A 21,243-nucleotide genomic window follows, 5' to 3' on the forward strand; every position below is an offset into this window, starting at 1 on the left:
AATTTTAGGCTGCCCCCACGCCACCATCCGACCTGCTGGGGCAGTGTAAAATTCTGGCCATTGGCTGGAATTTTACGCCGCCCCAGCAAGTTGGATGGTGGTGAGGGGAGTGGGGGCGGCTCCAGGAGGTTTCCTGATCCGCTCCCACCTCTGCCCCCCTTTACGTAGGGCGGGGGGAGGTGGGGGAAATGGCCTGCACCAGGCCTTCTCCCGCCTCCAGATTTTACGTTTGACAAGTGGGCGTCCAGGAGCTCGGAAAAGCCAGCGGCTTCCGATCATCTGGTGGGGGGGGGTCACTGCTTATCGGGCATAGGGTGCCTGACGGAGGGCCGCCCCGGCTAACCCAACCATCCCCAAGACCCAACACGTCCCCCTTCCCCCCAAATGACCAACCTTGCCTCGCCGATTACCCCCGGCGAGGCAACCAAAACATACCTGGACTCCTGGCTCCATGTCTTCCTCTGCAGTCAGCTGAGCTGCAGTCCCAGCAGTGGCCACCTCAGTGAGGCGGGACTTCCTACCTCAAGTGGGTGGAAGTCCACCTCAGAACAATTAAAACCTGGGGACCCATAAAATGCGGGTCGGAACTCCAGGCAAGGCAGAAGTGGGTGCGCCACTGACTCTTCAGTTGGTAGCCGGCTCCTGTCCACCCAACGTGAAATCCCAGCCATTGTCTTATTCCTATGTGGGAAATCACCAGCTGCTATATTTACACATAATATTATGATTAATGCGGAACTTCTCTTCGTACTTTGAGTTCTGACATCAGCATCTTTAAAGCTATTTTTATGTCGGTATTTGTGCGATTCCATGCAGTGGTGTCATGGCAATTTGGAATTTTGATTTACCAGTACTGCATTTTGGAGTGGACTTTAGCTCTCTCTCTCAACCCATTTAATTGGCCCAAAATCTTTAATCCCAATCAGGAAGGTTATTGTTTTAAATGGTTAAACATTTATATTTAAAAAGGTGGGCAAAGGAATGCTATAGAAATGTGTTCCACATTCATCTGCTAATACCACCCAAACTAATAACAGGACAGGATAAAAATAACTCTTCAATACAATAATTGCCATAGAGCCAAGGATCATCATTCGAAGCTTACTGCTCATATCATCTTGCCCTTCTATTATTTGGCATGCTCTGCTTTTGGAGCAAAGATTTTGAATCCAACAATGAAAAAGTATATGCACTAAACCATCTCCTACAAGCTGCCAAGAACGGGACATTCTCTTGCCACCGAAAATAAAAGAAGTGCCATTCTTATAGAGAAATGCAAGGTCCCACAAACAGCAATGATAATACCAGAAAATGGATTTTTAATGATGATAGTTGAGGAACATATATCAGTCAAAAACATCAGGAGAACTCCTCTGCTCTTCTTCGAATAATGCCACCTTTTATATTCACGTGAGAGGACAGGTGGAGCACTTGTTCAATGCCTCATTCTAACATCAGCACATTTAACAGTGCAGCAATGAGGTCCATCTCCAGGTTAATATGTATGCAATGTCAATTCCTACAGTTCTCATACTCAGGCCAAAGCTAGCAATGAGGATTTGGATTGGAATAATCTTCAGCGGCTGTGGGTAAGGCAGAGGCTACAGTTTAAAAGTTAAACTGTTTTGCTGGTGATATGATTTATCGCTTTTAACAGGAAGACACACATTGTATTGTGATACATTTGTAGATAATTTAAAATCTATACTGGCAGGTGATGCTCTTAGCCCAGGATCATCTTAGATTCATAAACAGCTTTGCGAACGTTTGAGTTGCGAGGAATTGCGGGTGATGTTGGGGGTGGGGAAATGGCGGTCGAAAGTAGAGACAGCAATCAAGATGGTGGTGAAACTTCCTTAGGTTCTTTATTACTCTGCGGGTAGGAACTATAGCTCCAAGGTATGTTGACGACACATAGTGGATATGCAGCTGACAGTGTTGCCAGTGGCCCCTCTGATCTGATCGACAAGAACTAGTGCAGAAAGAACTCTACAACCAAAATGAATTAGGTCTGCATTAAACTGCCTCTGAGGAAGAGCAGTTCCTAGTTGGAGGGGGACAGCTGTAGCCCTACTAGGAAAAGTTGTTCCCTGAGGTTAAAGGCAGACTGAGCTGTGGAGAGGGAAGAAAGCCCTACCCTTTACACCCTCTTCAATCTGCCCCCTTTGGTAAGAAACACACAAGCAGCCTTTGGTATTTTTTCCCCCAAAATCTAATGAGACTACTGCCAAAAATGTAGTCAAAGTTTTGCAAAGACAGGAGTAGTTAGTTATATGTATATTTAATTTCCAAATTGCTCATGATTAGAATGAATTTGCTCCAAGACTAAGTTAAATTGATAGTTTAGAAAATTGTATAAAAGTAGTTGAAATCCAGCTACCAGTTTTATATTAAAAGATTTATGCAGGACACACTCTTCCCTATTATACCTGGGAATCACGAGCTGGCAAAAGAAGAAATGACGACACACCCTGTGGACTGCTGTGCACTACCACGACGTCCAGTTGCCACAGCAGCTTGGCAACAGGTGCCAACATCAAAAACAACTCCCAGTGTCATTTGGCATCTTCACCTGCGACACTTGTGGCAGAACCTACCTCTCAAGGATTGAGCTTCACAGCCACCAGTCAAGGTGCACCAAGAGAAGACACCCCACCTAAATGGATTGTTTGCTGCATGTCCATCATCTTCCATAGATGGAAGGATGCCAATCAACTCTTCCTGTCCACAACCTTACTGCTGTTGTCACAATTTGAACTTGATGTCACTGTTTCCCATTCAATTTTGCTGTGTCAACTATCACCATGTAGCTGTAGGCTCTGATCACTAGATGGCTATGTGGAGAAAATCCAAGCCCCATTTCCTGCTGCACCAAAGCTACCCTCCCTGCTCACTTCAAAATTTACAAAATTGAGCCTGAGATTGAAAGAGCAGATTATTGTGAACTGCCACAGGCATGAACTCCAAAACACAGCATTCTTGAGTTTGTTTTAGTGCTTCTCCTAGTGTTTTTTAAAACTATTCTTACCCCTGGTGTTTGGCTATTTTTAATCCTGCTTGTGAACTTCTTTTCATTACTGCTCTCCTAGTATTTATATACTTTTTTAATGCTACTCTCAGAGTCTCCATTTTTAAGTACATCTTTGCTGCTTTCTTTTAACCCTGTAAGATTTTTGTATGTTTAGATGGGATGTTGATTAGCTTTTGACTCACAAGGTACAAACTCCGGCTTCTTAATCAAGATAGAGAGTTTATTAATTAAATCAAGAATATACAAGCAATACTTAACCAACGGCAGTAGTTATACAGCAGGTTATAGGGTGGCCTAGGTCCTTGCCTTCTGAGCTGCTGTGGCACCCTCTTCGTTCTTGAGGTGTTCTGTTGACTGTCGGTTGGTTTCTTCTTGAATCGATGCACCCCAAGTTGTTCCAGTACCTGTCATTTATGGCGCTCTCCTAGGGTTCCTTTCTTCTATATTAGGTCATAGTCCACCTTAACCCTTTGATTGATCAGGTATGACCTCACCTTCTCTACATTGTCCCTTCTTGATTAGTTTATAATCATCAGATTACAGCAGATATAACCCTACCCACTGTACACTGTCTCTGCAAACAGCTTGATGGCCCAAGACATTGTCACACAATGGGGAATGTTTGCTGTCAATTCCAGTCTTGAATGGTCTCTGAATCTTCTTTATTTGTATTATCATCCTTTGTGAGGCGACAAATCTATCCCTTATTGTGACTGCATCTGTCTTAGTTGAAATGCAGAATGCCAGCTGGTCTCATAGCAATGCTACTTCTGCTATTGCTGTTCAAACAGAAGTACTTTTTTAAACACTGGTCTCTTTTGGCCAGTTGGCACCACCCACCATGGTTCTGTTATTAGGCTGTGCAGTACTCCCCCTGACTTTTAGTTAAGATTACATTGTGGCCCAATGAAACATTGGACCACGACTTTTGAATGTAACGTAGACCCTGCCTCCTCCCACTGACCTACATACTAGTTAAATTTGGCACACTTATTTTAACTTTTATTTTAATTTGAAGTAACCAAAACAATAATGTAAAAAATGCATTGTCAAAGACTGTTACAAAAGATTATGGCATCAATTGGAATTAAACTAAGGTTGCAAGATGGACTGCAGGAAATGAATCTACATAAAACTACCCATGGACGTGAAAACAGCCCCAGAATGGCGCATCACCTTCATAGAAAAATGCTTTTTCTGAAGTTAATGTTTGGGGTGAGGAGCGACTGCAAAGAACTGGATGTAAATTTATTGTCAAGCCCACATAATGAATCTGAAACACAAAGAATGAATGTGTTTGCAAAGACAAAACAAAACACCTCCAAACAGTTCAATGCAACTTTAAAGGGCACTGTATTAAAATGAATCAATATAAGGAAATAAATAAATAATGGCTGGGGTAAGAAAATGAGATTGACTGGGAGAGATAAAGAAATGTCAAAGCGAATGCAACAATATTATGAAAAGATGTACACTATGGACTAAGCAAAAGCATTTCAGTTAACTATCAGGTTTGTGAAGGCAAACCAGGTGTAGAAATAAGAGTTATAAATTGAACTTGTTTTGGTGTTTTGAATAATTAAGGAAATAGAACTCAATTCTGACATTATGGACCAAAGCACAGTGGGGATATCAAGGTTAATCAGTCAACAGATAGAGTAACTAGTCAATTCCATTTTACAACATTGAGTTCTGCCACGTAATCTCACTCTTCAATGATAATGTATTGTTGGACATCTGAGAAAATGAATATTTTTAAAGATTTCCTATGAAAATAAACTTTAAGCTGCTAATAATGCTTTCATCTCTGCTCCAAAAAGCATTGATTCAAGCTGAGGTCATCGACCTGAAATGTTAACTCTGTTTCTCTCTGCACAGATGCTGCCTGACATGCTCAGTATTTCCAGCATTTTCTGTTTTTATTGGAAATGGTTCCCTCTTCTTGCAGCCACTCTTTTCAAAACCATTGCCATTCTCCTGAAAAAACAACCTCTGACTTGTTTCTCCCTGCATACTACCATTTCATTTCCAACCTCCTTTTCTCCCTAAAGCCCTTGAACATGTTGCCAGTGCTCCAACTGATGTCAGTATCTCCCTCAGCTACTTGTTTAAGTCTCTTAAATCAGATTTTGCCTCTGCCACACTGAGACTGCCCTAACCAGTTATGATTCTCTTTCTCTGTGATTACATGGTTTATATTCCTTCCTCAACATTTGTTTTATTCTTTCATGGGATGTGGGCTTCGCTGGCACATTGTTGTGGCTCTGGAGCCACATGTAGGCCAAACCAGGTAAGGATGGCAGATTTCCTTCCCTGAAGGACATTAGTGAACCAGATGGATGATTGTTTCATGGCACCATCACTGAGACTGGCTTTCAATTTCAGATTTTTATTAATTGAATTTATTAATTAATTGAATTTAAATTCCACCAGCTGTGTGATGGGATTTGAACCTGTGTCCCCAGGGCATTAACCTGGATCTCTGGATTACTAGTTCAGTGGCATTACCACACCACCACCACCTCCCGCTCTCTTCAGCATTTGACACAATTAACTTAGGATATTTTTGCTATGTCTCTCCTCCGTTGTCCAGCTCAATGGGACTACCTGCATTTGGTTCTGCTATTACCTATTTGATCATCGCCAGAGCATCTTCACCAGTTCTTTTCCTTTCTATCCCTGCAGTATTATGTGAAGTTTCCCAAGGAGCTATCATTGGCTTCCTCCTCTTCCTTATCTACCTGACACTGCTTGGTTACATCATGCACAGTCAGTTGCAGCTTCCACATGACATGCAGCTTTATCTTTTCATTACCTTCCTTGACTATGTATCTGTGTTGCCAGATTGCTTGTCTTAGATGAGTCACAATATCCTCCAGTTAAACATTGGAAAGGTTGACATCATTGTCCTTGCCCTATTACATACTCTACCGTAATGATGTGTCATGTTCATTATATGGCAATGGTTTCCAATGGGATTCACATCAAACTGTCACACAGAAATTATAAAAGAATCGCCAAATACCTCATTAGAACGAATCCCTTAACATAACATTTTTACCACATTACCCAAGACCATGAAGAAACTGCTTGTTCATGCAGTAAGGCCTAATCTTGGATTCTATTTTTCATTGCAAGTCTCCCATAACTGAGAGAGTAAAGTAACAGAAACCGAATGTTTAAAGATGGAACAGACTGGTTAAGGTACTTGCCCTGTGAAGACTTTTGCAAAGAAACAGAACTGATTTTTTTCCAAGAAAATGAAGAATGTTTTTGATGATTTATAAAATGTTTACAGCCTAAAAAAAACTTACCTTTTACTTAAAAATTTCACTTACAAATTCTAAGTAGGAACATTTTCTATTTTGAAAGTTAATTCCATTGATTGCCCCCTCATGAATCGATCAGAATGATATTTGGCCCTGTCTATTGCATTTGGCTGACCAAAAAGTACAATGTGGATTCAGCTGCATTTGAGGAACAAATAAAGAAAAAACAAATGACCAATCTTTTTTAAAAACCAGTTACAGAACATAAAGGTTTTCCAAGATCACAGAGTATTGAAAATATCCAAACAGAACTCTGCTAAACCTTCCTTCACTGGCCAGAAAACAAAAGCGAAAAATGGCACAGTGGCGCAGTGGTTAGCACCGCAGCCTCACAGCTCCAGCGACCCGGGTTCAATTCTGGGTACTGCCTGTGTGGAGTTTGCAAGTTCTCCCTGTGTCTGCGTGGGTTTCCTCCGGGTGCTCCGGTTTCCTCCCACAAGCCAAAGACTTGCTGGCTGATAGGTAAATTGGCCATTATAAATTGCCCCTAGTATAGGTAGGTGGTAGGGAAATATAGGGACAGGTGGGGATGTGGTAGGAATATGGAATTAGTGTAGGATTAGTATCAATGGGTGGTTGATGGTCGGCACAGACTCGGTGGGCCAAAGGGCCTGTTTCAGTGCTGTATCTCTGTAACTGTAAGAATGATCCTTTTTTTAAGGAAGTAAAAAAAAATTAGAAAGGCCACTAATGCTTACATAAGCATTTTTGGCAGAGGCCACTGAATAATGATCAGGAACATGAAACTTGGCTTCCTGCCCACCACCCCACCCCCCGCCCCTGCAGACAACACTGAAACCAAACTGTAGTGCCCTACTACCACAAAGACTGAGAATAACTAACTTGTACAGACCAGGGATGGGCCCCAAGTCATTCCTTGAAGGCATGGCTCAAAACTACATTAGGTTGGGTGTGCTCCATCAGAGGAACTTAGCTTAACATTTTGTAGCCACAATGAAGCTGTTGGTGGGATTTGAAAAATGGGGTGCAAGTGCTCTGTGTGTGGAGTATCTGCTTTGACCAGAAGAGATATCGTGCTAAGTAATTTAACCACAATGGGCAGCTGTGTTGAATTGAATGGTTAAAGAACTTGTCCATTGTGAAGACTATTCCGATGAATGTGAACTGATTAGTTCCAAGAAAGCAAAGAATGTTTTTACCAATTTATAAAAAAGTTTACATAAGGACATAAGAAATAGGACCAGGAGGAGACCATACAGCCCCTTGAGTCTACTCTGACATTCAATACGATCATGGCAGATCTTCTGCCTCAACTCCATTTTCCTGCCCACTCCCCATATTCCTGTCCATCTCAGCCTTAAATATATCTCGATGATGGAGCATCCACAACCCTCTGATATAGTTCCAAGTCAGGATGGTGCGTGGCTTGGACGGGAACTTGCAGTTTTCTTAAGCACTGTAATATTCTCCTTAATCAATTCTGTCACTCTTCCTCCATTTTTCAGTTACAGTTTTGCCTGCCAATCTTTGATTTCAATTTACCTGGGGCAGATCCATTCTCATGTCACTGAAATTGACCCTCCTCCAATTCGGTATTTTTAATCTAGATTGCTCCTTGTCCTTTTCCCTTGCTATCCTAAACCTTATACTATAGGAACATAGGAAATAGGAGCAGAAGTAGACCATTTGGCTCCTGGAGCCTGCTCTGCCATTCAACCATTCTACCTCAATGCCATTTTCTCGCACTATTCCCATATCCCTTGGAATCTTTAATATCTAGAAATCTATCGATCTCTGTCTTGAACATACTCAATGACTGACCCTCCACAGCCCTCTGGGGTAGAGAATTCTAAAATACTCTGATAACTATTCCCTAAAAGTTCCCTGATTGACAGTTGGGGCTGGATTTTACTATGGGCAGACGGGAGCTGGCGTCCGACATAAAAGTTGGTGGTGAACTCGCATCCGCCCAGCCCGGGGATCTGACCCGCATTTTACAGGTCCCTAGGCTTTAACTGTAGAGGCAGGACTTCCACCCGCTTGAGAGAGGAAGTCCCGTCTCTATGAGCTGCCGGCCAATCATCGGGTGGGCAGCTCTTAGTTCCAGCAGCGCCACCAGGAGCAGTGGCCACTGCTGGGACTGCAGCCCAGCTGAAGACATGGAGCTGGGTCCGAGATAAGTTTGGTTTGCCTTGCTGGCTGATCGGTCGCAGCCTGGCGAGGCAAGGGCGGTCATTTGGGGGGGAAAGGGCGGGGTGACATGGGTCCTGGTGGCGGTTCGGGAAGTGGGGGCGGCCCTCAATCGGGCACCCTCCCCCGGTGCGCTGGAAGGCCACCAGATATTGCTGGGCGGCCTTTCATGTCTACCGAACGCCTGCTCGTCGTGGGTAAAATACCCATGGAGGCGGGCGAAAGCCCTTAAGTGGCCCTCAAGTGGAGCAGAGGTGGGAGCGGGCCAGGAAGGCCTCCCAGAGCCTCCCGCTCCATTTTACACCACCCCCACCCCCACAACCATCTGGCTCACCAGGGTGGCGTAAAATTCCGGCCTTAATCCCCTTGCCCCACCTCATTCCCCAGAACCAGATCCAGCAATGCCTCTTTCCTCTGGGCCAGGACCATACTGATGTAGAAAATTCTCCTGAATACACTTCAGAAACTCCTCTCTGCTCTTTACATTATTACTATCACAGTCTATATTAGGATAATTGAAGTCCCCCATTATCACAACACTATAATTTTTTGCACCTTTCTAATTTCCCTGAAAATTTGCTCTTCTACATTATTCTCACTAGTTGGTGGCATATAAAATACACCCAGTAGTGTAATGGTATCTCTATTGATTCTTCACACTAACCAAATAGCTTCACTCCTTGACCCCTCAGGGACATCCTCTCTCTTCAGCACTGTAATATTCTCCTTAATCAATTCTGTCACTCTTCCTCCATTCTTTCCTTCCCTATCTTTCCTAAGTACCTTGTTTCCAGGAATATTTAGTATCCAGTCCTGTCCTTTTTTTGAGCCAGGTCCCCATTATCGCCAAATCATACTCCCATGTGGCTATTTCTGCCTGCAGCTCACCAACCTTATTTACCAAGCTTAGTGAGTTTACATACTTGCATTGTAAACCTAATTTAGATCTTATTGCTTTACTTCTTAGTCTGACCCCACCTATCATCTATTTCTTACCCTAGTGCTATCTGCTTCTCCCAATCTTTTGTGAACCAGCTTATCCTTCCTAATGCTACATTTTGGTTCCCATTCCCTTGACAAGTTAGTTTAAACCCTCCCCAACAGCACTAGCAAATCGTCCCACAAAGACATCGGTCCCAGATCTGTTTCGGCGTAACTCATATGGCCTCCATAAATCCCAGCTACCCCATAATCAGTCCAAATATCACAGGAATTCAAAGCTCTCCCTCCTGTATCATCTCTCTAGCCACGCATTCATCTATTCTGTCTCTTATTTGTATACTCATTAGTGCGTGGCATAAGAGTAATCCAGAGATTATTACCTTTGAGGTCCTGCTTACTGGTCTCTTTCCTTGCTCCCTAAAATCTGATTGCAAGATGGCATCCCTCTTTCCACCTATGTCATTGGCACCAATATGGACCACTACCTCTGGCTGTTCACCAACCCCCTCAGAATGCTCTGTAGCAGCTAAGTGACATCCTTGACCCGGGCACCAGGGAGACAACATACCATCTTGGAATCACATCTACAGCTGCAGGAATGCCTGTCTGTTCCCCTAACTGTAGAATCCCTAATCACTACTGCTTTCCCAATATTCCTCCTGCCCTCCTGTACAGCTGAGCTACCGTGGTGCCATCACTTGTCTCTGGCTGCACTCCCCAGAGAAATAATCATCCTCACCAGTATTCAGAACTGAATATTGGTTGGAGTGCAAAATGTACTTAGGAGACTCCTGCATTACCTACCTTTTTTTAGATTAGAGATACAGCACTGAAACAGGCCCTTCGGCCCACCGAGTCTGTGCCGAACATCAACCACCCATTTATACTAATCCTACACTAATCCCATATTCCTACCACATCCCCACCTGACCTTATATTTCCCTACCACCTACCTATACTAGTGACAATTTATAATGGCCAATTTACCTACCAACCTGCAAGTCTTTTGGCTTGTGGGAGGAAACCGGAGCACCCGGAGAAAACCCACGCAGACACAGGGAGAACTTGCAAACTCCGCACAGGCAGTACCCAGAATCGAACCCGGGTCCCTGGAGCTGTGAGGCTGCGGTGCTAACCACTGCGCCACTGTGCCGCCCACATTTGTCCTGCTTGACTGTCTGACAGTCACCCATTTGCTCTCTGCCTGCACACCCTTAAGCTGCAGGGTGACCACATCCAGAAATGTGCTATCCGTGTTGCTGTCAGCCTCTCAGATATACTGCTGTGATACTATCTGATGCTCAAGCTCACAAGCCCACAGCTCGAGCCGTTCCAACTGATGACACTTCCTACACATGTGTTTGTCCAGGACATGAGAAGCTTCCTGGAATTCCCACGTGGCACAAGATGTACACCCCATGGGACTGAGGTGTCTTGCCGTGCCTCCATTTATTAGACTTATTGAAGACTTACATCAAAAAAACTCAGCAGCTATTCACCAATCAGCACCTTCACTTGTGTCAATGTTGCTGTTTTTTTAACCGTGCTCCAATGCTCACGCTCACCCTGTTCTGCTGCACCATCCACAAACTCCTTCTAGTATGCATTCCTTACCTCCAGGTTCTCTGAACAACCAATCACCTACCTGTCATGTCACTCCCTGTTTACTTGTTGATTTGTGTTTACAGTGCACACTCTGCCTCCTGCTGACACCTTGCTGTTAATTTTATCTGTTCGCCTCTAGCACTGTTTCTAGAGAGTTCTAGAGAGATACAGCACTGAAACTGGCCCTTCAGCCCAACGAATCTGGGCTGACCAACAATCACCCATTTATACTAATCCTACATTAATCCCATATTCCCTACCACATCCCCACCATTCGCCTACCTACACTAGGGGCAATTTACAATGGCCAATTTACCTATCAACCTGCAAGTCTTTGGCTGTGGGAGGAAACCGGAGCACCTGGCGGAAACCCACGCGGTCACAGGGAGAACTTGCAAACCCCGCACAGGCAGTACCCAGAACCGAACCCGGGTCGCTGGAGCTCTGAGGCTGCGGTGTTAACCGCTGCGCCGCCTTCAGGTGCACTCAGGTGCTCTCTGTCTCCCATTCTAATTGTAAAGTGGGTGCAGGAGCAGAAACACCTGGAGGTATATACACACAAATCATTGAATGTGGCAGGGAAGGTTGAGAAAGCGGTTAAAAAGGCATTTGGGATCCTGGGCGTTATAAATAGAGATTCAGAGCGCAAAAGCAAGGAAGTTATGAACCACCTTTATAAAACACTGGTTCAGCTTCAACTAGAGTATTATGGCCAATTCTGGGCATTGCACTTTAGGAAGCATATGAAGGCTTTAGCAAGGGTGCAGAAAAGATTTATGAGAATGATTCTATCTGTTCGCCTCTAGCACTGTTTCTAGAGAGTTCTAGAGAGATACAGCACTGAAACTGGCCCTTCAGCCCAACGAATCTGGGCGGCACAGTGGCGCAGTGGTTAGCACTGCAGCCTCACAGCTCCAGGGACCCGGGTTCGATTCCGGGTACTGCCTGTGTGGAGTTTGCAAGTTCTCCCTGTGTCTGCGTGGGTTTTCTCCGGGTGCTCCGGTTTCCTCCCACAAGCCAAAAGACTTGCAGGTTGATAGGTAAATTGGCCATTATAAATTGTCACTAGTATAGGTAGGTGGTAGGGAAATGTAGGGACAGGTGGGGATGTTTGGTAGGAATATGGGATTAGTGTAGGATTAGTATAAATGGGTGGTTGATGTTCGGCACAGACTCGGTGGGCCGAAGGGCCTGTTTCAGTGCTGTATCTCTAATCTAATCTAATTCCAGGGATTTCAGTTACACAGACAGATTGGAGAAGCTGGGGTTGTTCTCCCCGGAGGAGAGATTAAATGGAGATTTGATAGCGCTGTTCAAAATAATGAGGGGTCTGGATAAAGTAGATAGAAACTGTTCCCATTGGCGCAAGGGTCGAGAACCAGAGGACACCAATTGAAAGTGGCTGGTAAAAGAACCAATGATGATACCAGAAAAAACTTTTACACAGCCAATAGGATGTAGAATGCACCACCTGACTGTGTTGGAGAAAGATACAATTGGTGCTTTCACAAGGGGATTACATAAGCACATGAAAAGAAAAAATGTACTGGGCTATGAGGGAGTGGGGTTAGCCGAGTTGCTGTTGCAGAGAGCTAGCACAGACATATCAGACCTAACAGCTTCCTTCTGTGATGTAACCATTCTATGATTCTATGCATATTTCATGTATTGTAGAAGCTTATGCGGGTGGGGGAAAATCGCAAGTGAATTCCTGACACATGCAGTCCAGAGTTTTGAGGGCAGTCATGCATAAAATACACACTGTAATTCAGTCATAATATCCAATGTATATATATATATATATATATATATAAAACTATTCTTTCTTCCCTTCCATTTCTTAGAAGGCCCAAGCAGATCAAGCAATTTGCAAGAATTACCAGGGAAGCAAGCAAGCAGGGGATCAGGTGTACAGTTAGTAGGTGTATATGCAGTGTACTGTTGAATCAGAACAGATGCCACAGTCCCTCTTACAGTACTGTTTTACACACTGTTTCCCCTCCAACTGTTATAAACCAAGATTTGACTGAACATGATTAACATTTTCAGTTTATTTATACTTCGCGCCAAAAACAATCTTCCTAATTACACATCGTAATGTTCGGCATTGTTTAGAGGAAAATCACTTCTGCTGGCAACTAGAAATGTCAGCATATGAATCCAGTGGAACTTTCGATTATCTGCCACAATTGAATGGGCACCCAACCACTAGACAATGAAAATTGGTGAGTAATTGAAAGATCCCCTGCATTTAAGATAGTGACTTTTAGCATGTGATTCTTCTAATCCTCCTTAGTTATAGGGGTTATGCCAGAGAACTGCAGAATTGTGAATGTTACACCTTTGTTTAAAAAAAAAGGTGCAAGAATAAGCCCAGCCAATTTAACCTCGGTGGTGGGAAAGCTTTCAAAAATGATAATTCAGGACAAAATTAAGTCACGTGGACAAATGTGGATTAATTATGGAAAGCCAGAATAGATTTGTAAGGGCAAATCGTATTTAACTAACTTGAGTTTTTGATGAGGTAACAGAGAGCTTAATGCAGTTGATGTGTACATGGACTTCCAAAACACGTTTGATAAAAAGCCACATAATAGGCTTGTCAGTAAGTTAAAGTACATGGAATAAAAGGGAAAGTGGCATCATGGATACAATGTTGGCTGAGTGACAGGAACAGTAGTGGTGAACAGTTGTTTTTCAGAATGGAGGAAGGTATATAGTGGGGTTCCCCAGGGATCGGTATTAGGAGCACTGCTTGTCTTGATCTATACTAATGATCTAGACTTAAGCGTGGAGGGAACAATTTCAAAATTTACGTATGACACAAAACCTGGAAGTATTGTCAACTATGAGCAGGTTAGCAACAGACTTCAAGAGGACTGAGACAGGCTGGTGGTATGGGTGGATATGTAGCAGATGAAATTTAATGCAGAGAATTATGAAGTGATTCATTTTGGTAGGAAGAATGAGGGGAGGCAATATAAAGGATACAATTCTAATGTGAGTGCAAGAACAGAGACACCTGGGGGTACATGTGCACAAATCATTGAAGGTGGCAGGGCAGGTTGAGAAAGTAGTTATTAAGGCATATGGGATCCTGACTTTATAAATAGAAGTATAGAGTACAAAAGCAAGGAAGTTATAGTGAAACATTACAAAACACTGATTCAGCCTGAACTGGAGTATTGTGTCCAATTTTGGACACCACACAGTAGCAAGGATGTGAAAGCATTGGAGAGGGTCATAGAGTTTTACAGCACAGAAACAGGCCCTTTGGCCCAAAGCGCCTGCGCCGACCATCAAGCACTGGTCCTAACTAATCCCATTTCCCCGTACTTGGCCCGTAGCCTTGTACATTATGGATTTTCAAGTGCTCATCTAAATATTTCTTGAATGTTGTGAGTGTTCCTGCCTCTACCACCCCTTCAGGCAGTGTGTTCCAGATTCCAACCACCCTCTGGGTGCAGAAAAAATTTACGAGAATGGTTTCAGGGATGAGGGAATTCAGTTACGAGGAGAAATTGGAGAAGCTGGAACAGTTCTACTTGGAAAAAAAGAGGCTGAGAGGAGATTTGAGAGAGGTGTTTAAAATCATGAGGGATCAGGACATAGGAGAAACTGTTCCCATTGGCAGAAGGGTTGAGAAGAAGACACCTAGTTAAGGTAAATGGTAAAAGAACCAAAGGCAGCATGAGGAAAAACGTTACCACATGAATGGTTAGGATCTGGAATGCAGAGTGTGGTGGAGGCAGATTCAAATCATGACTTGCAAAAGAGAACTGGATAACTATTTGAAGGGAAAAAATTTGCTGGGCTATGAGGAAAAGGCAGGGGAGTGGGATTAGCTGAGATGCTCTGAGAGAGCCTGCATGGACACAATAGGCCAAATTGCTTCCTTCTGTGCTGTAACAATTTTAGGATATTATTGGTTTATTCAAATGATCAAAGTATCAATACATGCAGATGGCTTGTTTTGCCATTTAAAAAGATTTTCATGGGGTGAACACTGACAACTCTGGTTAGTCTATCAAACCAAAGCCCTGCCTCTCTTTGATCTTAGAGTCATACAGCACACAAACAGGCCCTTCGGCCCATCGCGTCTGTGCCGACCATCAAGCACCTTCTATTCTAATCCCATTTTCCAGCACTTGGCCCACAGCCTTGTACGCTATGGTGTTTCAAGTGCTCATCCAAATACTTTTTAAATGTTGTGAAGATTCCTGCCTTTACCACCTCTTCAGGCAGCGCGTTCCAGATTCCAACCACCCTCTAGGTGAAATAATTTTTCCTCAAATCCCCTCTAAACCTCCTGCCCCTTACCTTAAATCTATGCCGCTGGTTATTGACCCCTCCGCTAAGGGAAAAAGTTTCTTCCTATCTAATCTATCAATGCCCCTCATAATTTTGTATACCTCAATTATGTCCCCCCTCAGCCTTCTCTGCTCTAAGGAAAACAACCCTAGCCTTTTCAGTCTCTCTTCATAGCTGAAATGCTCCAGCGATCTTCTAAATCAAAGCTAAATATCAGAGTTACACATAGTAAATTCTACCAGATTCTGGACATCTACTTATCTACCTGGAGCATGAAAAAAAACCAAAATGCTCAGTTACATGTAAAAGGAAACCTCACATCCCACAAAAAGTCTTGGGATAATCAAGTGTGTGGCTGACAGGAATATAAAAAAATAGTGGTTTCACTATATTGAAAGTGACAGAGAGTGAACCAACTTCTCCCAATTATTGAAGCAGAAATTTTAAAACATTTTTATTTTTTATATCAAATGGAATGCATTACATGAATCACAGCTTCTTCAAACCCAAACGATGTTAATACATTTTTATGCGAAATAAGGAAATAGAATGACTGACTGTCAAAATTAGTTTCCCACTGCCATTCCATATTTTTGGGAAAGTATTTCCAAAATAAAGAAATACTACTACAGCAAAAAAAAATTATTATAAAAATGTCTCAGGAAAGCATTACTGTGGTTCAGATCCTTAGCTTCAATCCTTGTCCTGAGCCAACATTGAAAAAAAAAGTGCCTTTTGCAGGAGTTTATTGCAAACATTTAACAGTTGCAATCAAACTTATTTGAACAGTCACAGATGTAAAATATATATCATCTCCAACAGTTATCATTTATAAAAGTCAGCAAAACAAAGAGACACACCAGATAAAAGTGCACACTGCATTACTGGTTGCTTCCATCTGGTTCAGTGGTTCACAAACTGTTGGGATGTGGTGCTGAGAAAAGTAACATTTCCAGTTTTTTTTCTCATCCTTTCATTATATACATTACCACCATCATGTTGCAGCCTTACAATACACAGGAAATCCAATTGCTTCCTAAAGCAGTTAGCAGAATTGCCTCTCCAGTCATTCAGTGGACAACCTTTCATCAGTTAGAATATCTCATGTCAACACTGTTCTCAGTTGAAACTGTTCAGTAAATATGTAGAATCTAAAACCACTTTGAGTTGTAACAAATTATATTATCCTATATTCTAACCCAAGTTAAACAAGCACCGGTCTTACTTAAGAGTAAAATTAATTTAAAAAAAATCTCACTTTCTTTTTTTTCCCCAGTTGTCTCCCTCTCCTACCAAGTGGCTCACTGGAGTTTTATTTGACAAGCATCAAATATGTTTTGGTACCTTGCTAGGTGGCCGCTTTCCATGAATGATCCTTAGTTGGATGCTTGCAGAGGATATCAAGGTCAACCTTATCCTCATCCTGCACTGATTGTGTACACTTCAAAAAAGGATTGCTGTATAGCAATTAGCTGTCAGAATCCAGGTTGATTTTTCCTCACTAATCAAGGGCTGCTGTGGTTAGTTTTGGTACTATCACTGCCCCAGCTATGATTAACTAACTAATTAAAACCAGCATCAAACCGAGGTCTTTCTTGGTCTGCACTGTTCAGCTGCTCACTAAATAAACTCAGTGAGCCATCAGGAAGCTTTTTTTTTGCATTTAGGAAAAAGATGGAGGACAGGAGAAAAAGTTTTTCTAAAACTTTAACAAGAATTAGTTGTTTCAATGAAGTTATCAATGGGCAGAATAAATATACGCACCAAAGATTAAGAAATGCCCAAAACGAGAAGGAGACATGGGTGCAGTGCAGTATTCCTGTAGCATTATAGTGGTTTATGCAGTAGAAACTGTGACTATAATCTATCACAATTAGTGAACGTGAAAGCTTGTGACTATTTTCAGGTGGAGTGTTCCCCAAGAAAGTCTGAGATCCATTGAACCAGCTGAATTACTATTCAGCATCTGATAAAACAGGAGATTTGGTGCTCAGTCCGACGTTTGAAAGGAATGTTTTATGTAATATCCTTTTGCCTTGGTGGCCTGTGAATGTTCCTAATCACACATTTGACCATCCATTCAATTCCATCATTTACACCTTGTCTGGAAGACAAAAATTCATTTTAGGGTAACAAAATCTGTAAACTATTAACGACAAAAGTGGGACATATTCAAACGGGAGGACCTCAAGAATTAGAACTATATAAAATTGGGAAAAAGTTATATATATATATATATATATATATATATATATATATATATATATATATATATATATATATAATCATTTTTATTTAAATTTTGTTAAAAATAAGCTAATTTAATTATATTCCTCTAACCTTTGTGTTGGCAAAAGTGTTTCAGGTATACCTGACCATTTTTGGGTATGGGGCAATAGGGGAGGAAAAAATATATGCATTGTGATAAATGTGACAGATATTTGTTTTATCATTAAATGTCCCATCCATTCAATGTCTGGTCAGTTCTTCCCAGGACACTACAAAATTAGCTTACCATAGCAATTGGGAAGCAGATAGTGGACTTTTTTTTTTGCTTGGGCCAAAATGCAACATTCATGAATGAACTCACAATGTCTAATGTAAATAGCATACGTGCGACTACCATGTGGCTCTATTTTAGCTGAAATAAATTAGGCCAAATACAAAGGCACAAACCACCTTCTCCCTTACCCCAGCCAGTATTGGATCACATGCTTTCCTTTTGCTCCAATTTACCACCTGGCAATAAGCTACAGGTTCTTTCGTCCACCTCGTCTTTAGAAGATTACAAAATAACTAAAGATGAGGAAGGCCATTTGGCCTATCTCAGTTCAGACATGCAGGAAGGCCCTAAAGAGCCCCCTTTGTAGTATCCAACTGCTTCTTAAATTATTCTAGGGTTTTTGTCTGCACTATTCTAACTGGAACTCCATTCCATGTAATGATCACCCCATGAGAAGAATTTCCTAATATCAGTCCTGAACTTGCTTTTGGCTCATGAAAACCAGTGTTCTCTTGCAGTTTTGCAAAACAGTTCAAAATAATTTTCTGGATCAATCTTTCATGTAGTATTTACTATCTATTAAGTCGCCACACAGGTAAAGCCAGAAAATACACCTATTTTGATTTTTGTCAACAATCTATTTATTTTGTTAATTGCCACTCTGTACTGACTGGATAAAGGGCCAAGCATTTCCATTTTGGGTGCAATTGGCAATCTGCATGCAAATTACACCCAAATTGTGTTAGTTTTGATTATTTTCCTCCCCCCTCAGTTTACATTCAAACTTATTTGCAGATCGCTGAATGTAAAATTAGTCATATACCAGAGCAAGTTAGGCAGTATTTTGGAAAATATTTGAGAAAATTTGCATTAAAAATTCCTTGGTATATTTCAGAGTGGTAACCTGCAGTTTTATTAATGCAATTGAAAATTGGGTTTATCACAAAAATAAAGCATTTTTAATCAGAGTGTCTAATCCACCACCAATAATCTGATTTAAAGTAAGTGAAAATTACTTAAAAGGTATAGAGATTCATTTACTAATTCCATTGGTATACAGTAGTCAGTTCCTTAGTAAATTAAAAGCTTTTAAAATGTGCCTATTAGTGTTCCTCCTTCTTGAAAAGGCTTAATTTTAACAGCCTCCATGAAAGCCTGCAAACAGGCACAATTAACGGAAACTCGCAACTGTGATTAATTCAATCTGGGGCTGTAATCTGTTTTGTGGGTGGGATTGGCTTCTAGCACAATATTGAATCCAAGTCACTCATGTTAATAGCAATAATTCCTAAAGCCAACCCTGAGGCACCCTACTCAGTACTTCTCCCTATATGCCAAAGTAACTCTCAACATTTTCCAAAATGTTTCGAACAACAATCGAAATTTTTTTTTTATTAGAGAGATACAGCACTGAAACAGGCCCTTCAGCCCACTGAGTCTGTGCCGACCATCGACCACCCATTTATACTAATCCTACATTAATCCCATATTCCCTACCACATCCCCTCCTACATTAATCCCATATTCCCTACCATTATCCTACCTACACTAGGGGCAATTTACAATGGCCAATTTACCTATCAACCTTTAAGTCTTTGGCGGTGGGAGGAAACTGGAGCACCCGGCGGAAACCCACGCAGTCACAGGGAGAGCTTACAAACACAGGCAATACCCAGAACCGAACCCGGGTCGCTGGAGCTGAGGCTGCGGTGCTAACCACTGCGCCGCAACACTGTTCTTAGCAACGCCCAAAATTTATCTGGAATTCCCTTAATTAATAAGCTTGCATATTGAAAGTTGTGAAATTGCTTTGGAAGTTTAGGTGCAACTTAACATGGGACTTTCCACAGACCATTTGGGAAATCAAGCAAGAACTTTCCCCTATCTATACAGATTGATTGCTGTTTACTAGGTTATTTTACAAATAATCTTCAAATTTACTCCCAATAATCAATTCCACTTCACGGGATTAAAGACCAACAAGCTGGTTAACTCTGCTTCTCTCTCCAGATATGCTGCCTGACCTGTGAGCATTTCCAGTACTTTGTTTTTATTTCAGATTTCCAGCATCTGCAGTATTTTGCTTTTATATTATTGTAGTTACCTGTGTTTGTTTGTCACCCTTTATTAAAACCATGTGGCACATTAACCCGTTTTCAATCTACTGATGTTTTCAGTGTTCAGTGAATCAAAATGATCACCTTCCCTCTCAAATGCATCTCCTCATAGCTGGACAGTGTGAATAGACTTCTGGTTCTCCCTTTTCCACAAGATCAGTAATAAATCTGCCATATGTTCTCTCTGTAACTAGTTAAAACAATAATATCTTGTGTATACTCTCTCTCCCCCCGCAACCCTCCAATTCAACCAGAAATCTGTTATAAATGATGACAATCATCACTCACCCAGTAAGTGCTGAACATGGTTGCACCAAGCAGTCTCTCTTCCCTATTTTTGGAGCGCAATCACTAAAAGCTGTTTTTATGTCTCCAACTGAAAGGCAGGCCTATCAGCCACAGGAAAAGAATGAAGCATTAATGTTAGGGTAAATGGGTTCAAACCACCACAAAGTGAAAAAATGGAGGATAGTCATCCCAAACCATACAAAAGAAACTATGCCATATCAACCAGCGTCAATTCTATAGTGAAAATAAATAGCATTTATTTGTAATGCATTAATGCTATTATTTAGAAAGCATTTGATTGTTTACAAAAGGAATAATTATTTCATTAGGTAAATTGAAATTTTAACAAAAAAGACAGGGCTTTCTACAAGTTTTTTTAAATTGATCTCAGTTCATGAGATATTCAAAACCAGCTCACAAGAATGTTGCAGCTCAATTTTGATATATTTGACTATTTATTTGGTTTGTCTGGAAACCTGGCCTAGAGAGGGGGGCCAAGCCATTTCATTCAAATATTCTGTGCAATTTAGTCGAATAGACAGAGAGATCTGAAGGTATTTATTGTCTCGTCGACCTATACACTTTAATCCCCCTCTAAAGAGTGAGAGTTCATATGTCGTGGGCTAAAGCACTACACTGTCCTGTTGGTTAGCGTTATATGGAAACTAAAGGTCTGCAAAGGCAACCTGACTGAGCCCGAATGCCGGACCCGGAAGCGCGACCCAACCCGATCCCGACACATCGTCGGGTCCCGTTGGGGTTGGGTAGCAGGCCTTGACCCATGTACTGATGTATAGGCCTGCTACCCGACCCCGACGCGACCCGACGACATGTCGGGTTCAGGTTAGGTCGCACTTCCGGGTCTGGCGTTCAGGCTCGCTCGGGTTTCCTTTGCAGACCTTTATCGTGGGCGGCATTCAGTCATATACACCAGAGTTCTTGGGTTCAATTCCTGGTCTGTGCTCA

The 21,243-nt window shown here is 42.0% G+C and overlaps 1 protein-coding gene across 4 annotated transcripts in view; it reads right to left on the minus strand.

Moving 5' to 3' along the window:
• Nucleotides 1-3,269: 3,269 nt before the first annotated feature.
• arfrp1 (ADP-ribosylation factor related protein 1) overlaps nt 3,270-21,243 on the minus strand; it is a 44,105-nt gene continuing 26,131 nt past the window's right edge. Inside the window, exons 7-8 of one of the 4 annotated variants that reach the window (XR_010976554.1) lie at nt 6,370-6,498; nt 4,223-4,304 (exon numbers count right to left, since the gene is read on the minus strand). Coding sequence is in view for 3 of the 4 variants with exons in the window: in XM_068048228.1 (XP_067904329.1) it covers nt 17,386-17,473; nt 20,278-20,378 (189 nt within the window). In the remaining variant the exon portion in view is untranslated. Of the gene's footprint in view, nt 4,305-6,369; nt 6,499-15,851; nt 17,474-20,277; nt 20,379-21,243 lie in introns of those variants that run through there. The other 3 variants (XM_068048228.1, XM_068048229.1, XM_068048230.1) reach the window with 3 other exon arrangements.

This window comes from Heterodontus francisci, chromosome 16, assembly GCF_036365525.1.
Source record: "Heterodontus francisci isolate sHetFra1 chromosome 16, sHetFra1.hap1, whole genome shotgun sequence".
In the NCBI taxonomy this organism is placed as follows: domain Eukaryota; kingdom Metazoa; phylum Chordata; class Chondrichthyes; order Heterodontiformes; family Heterodontidae; genus Heterodontus; species Heterodontus francisci.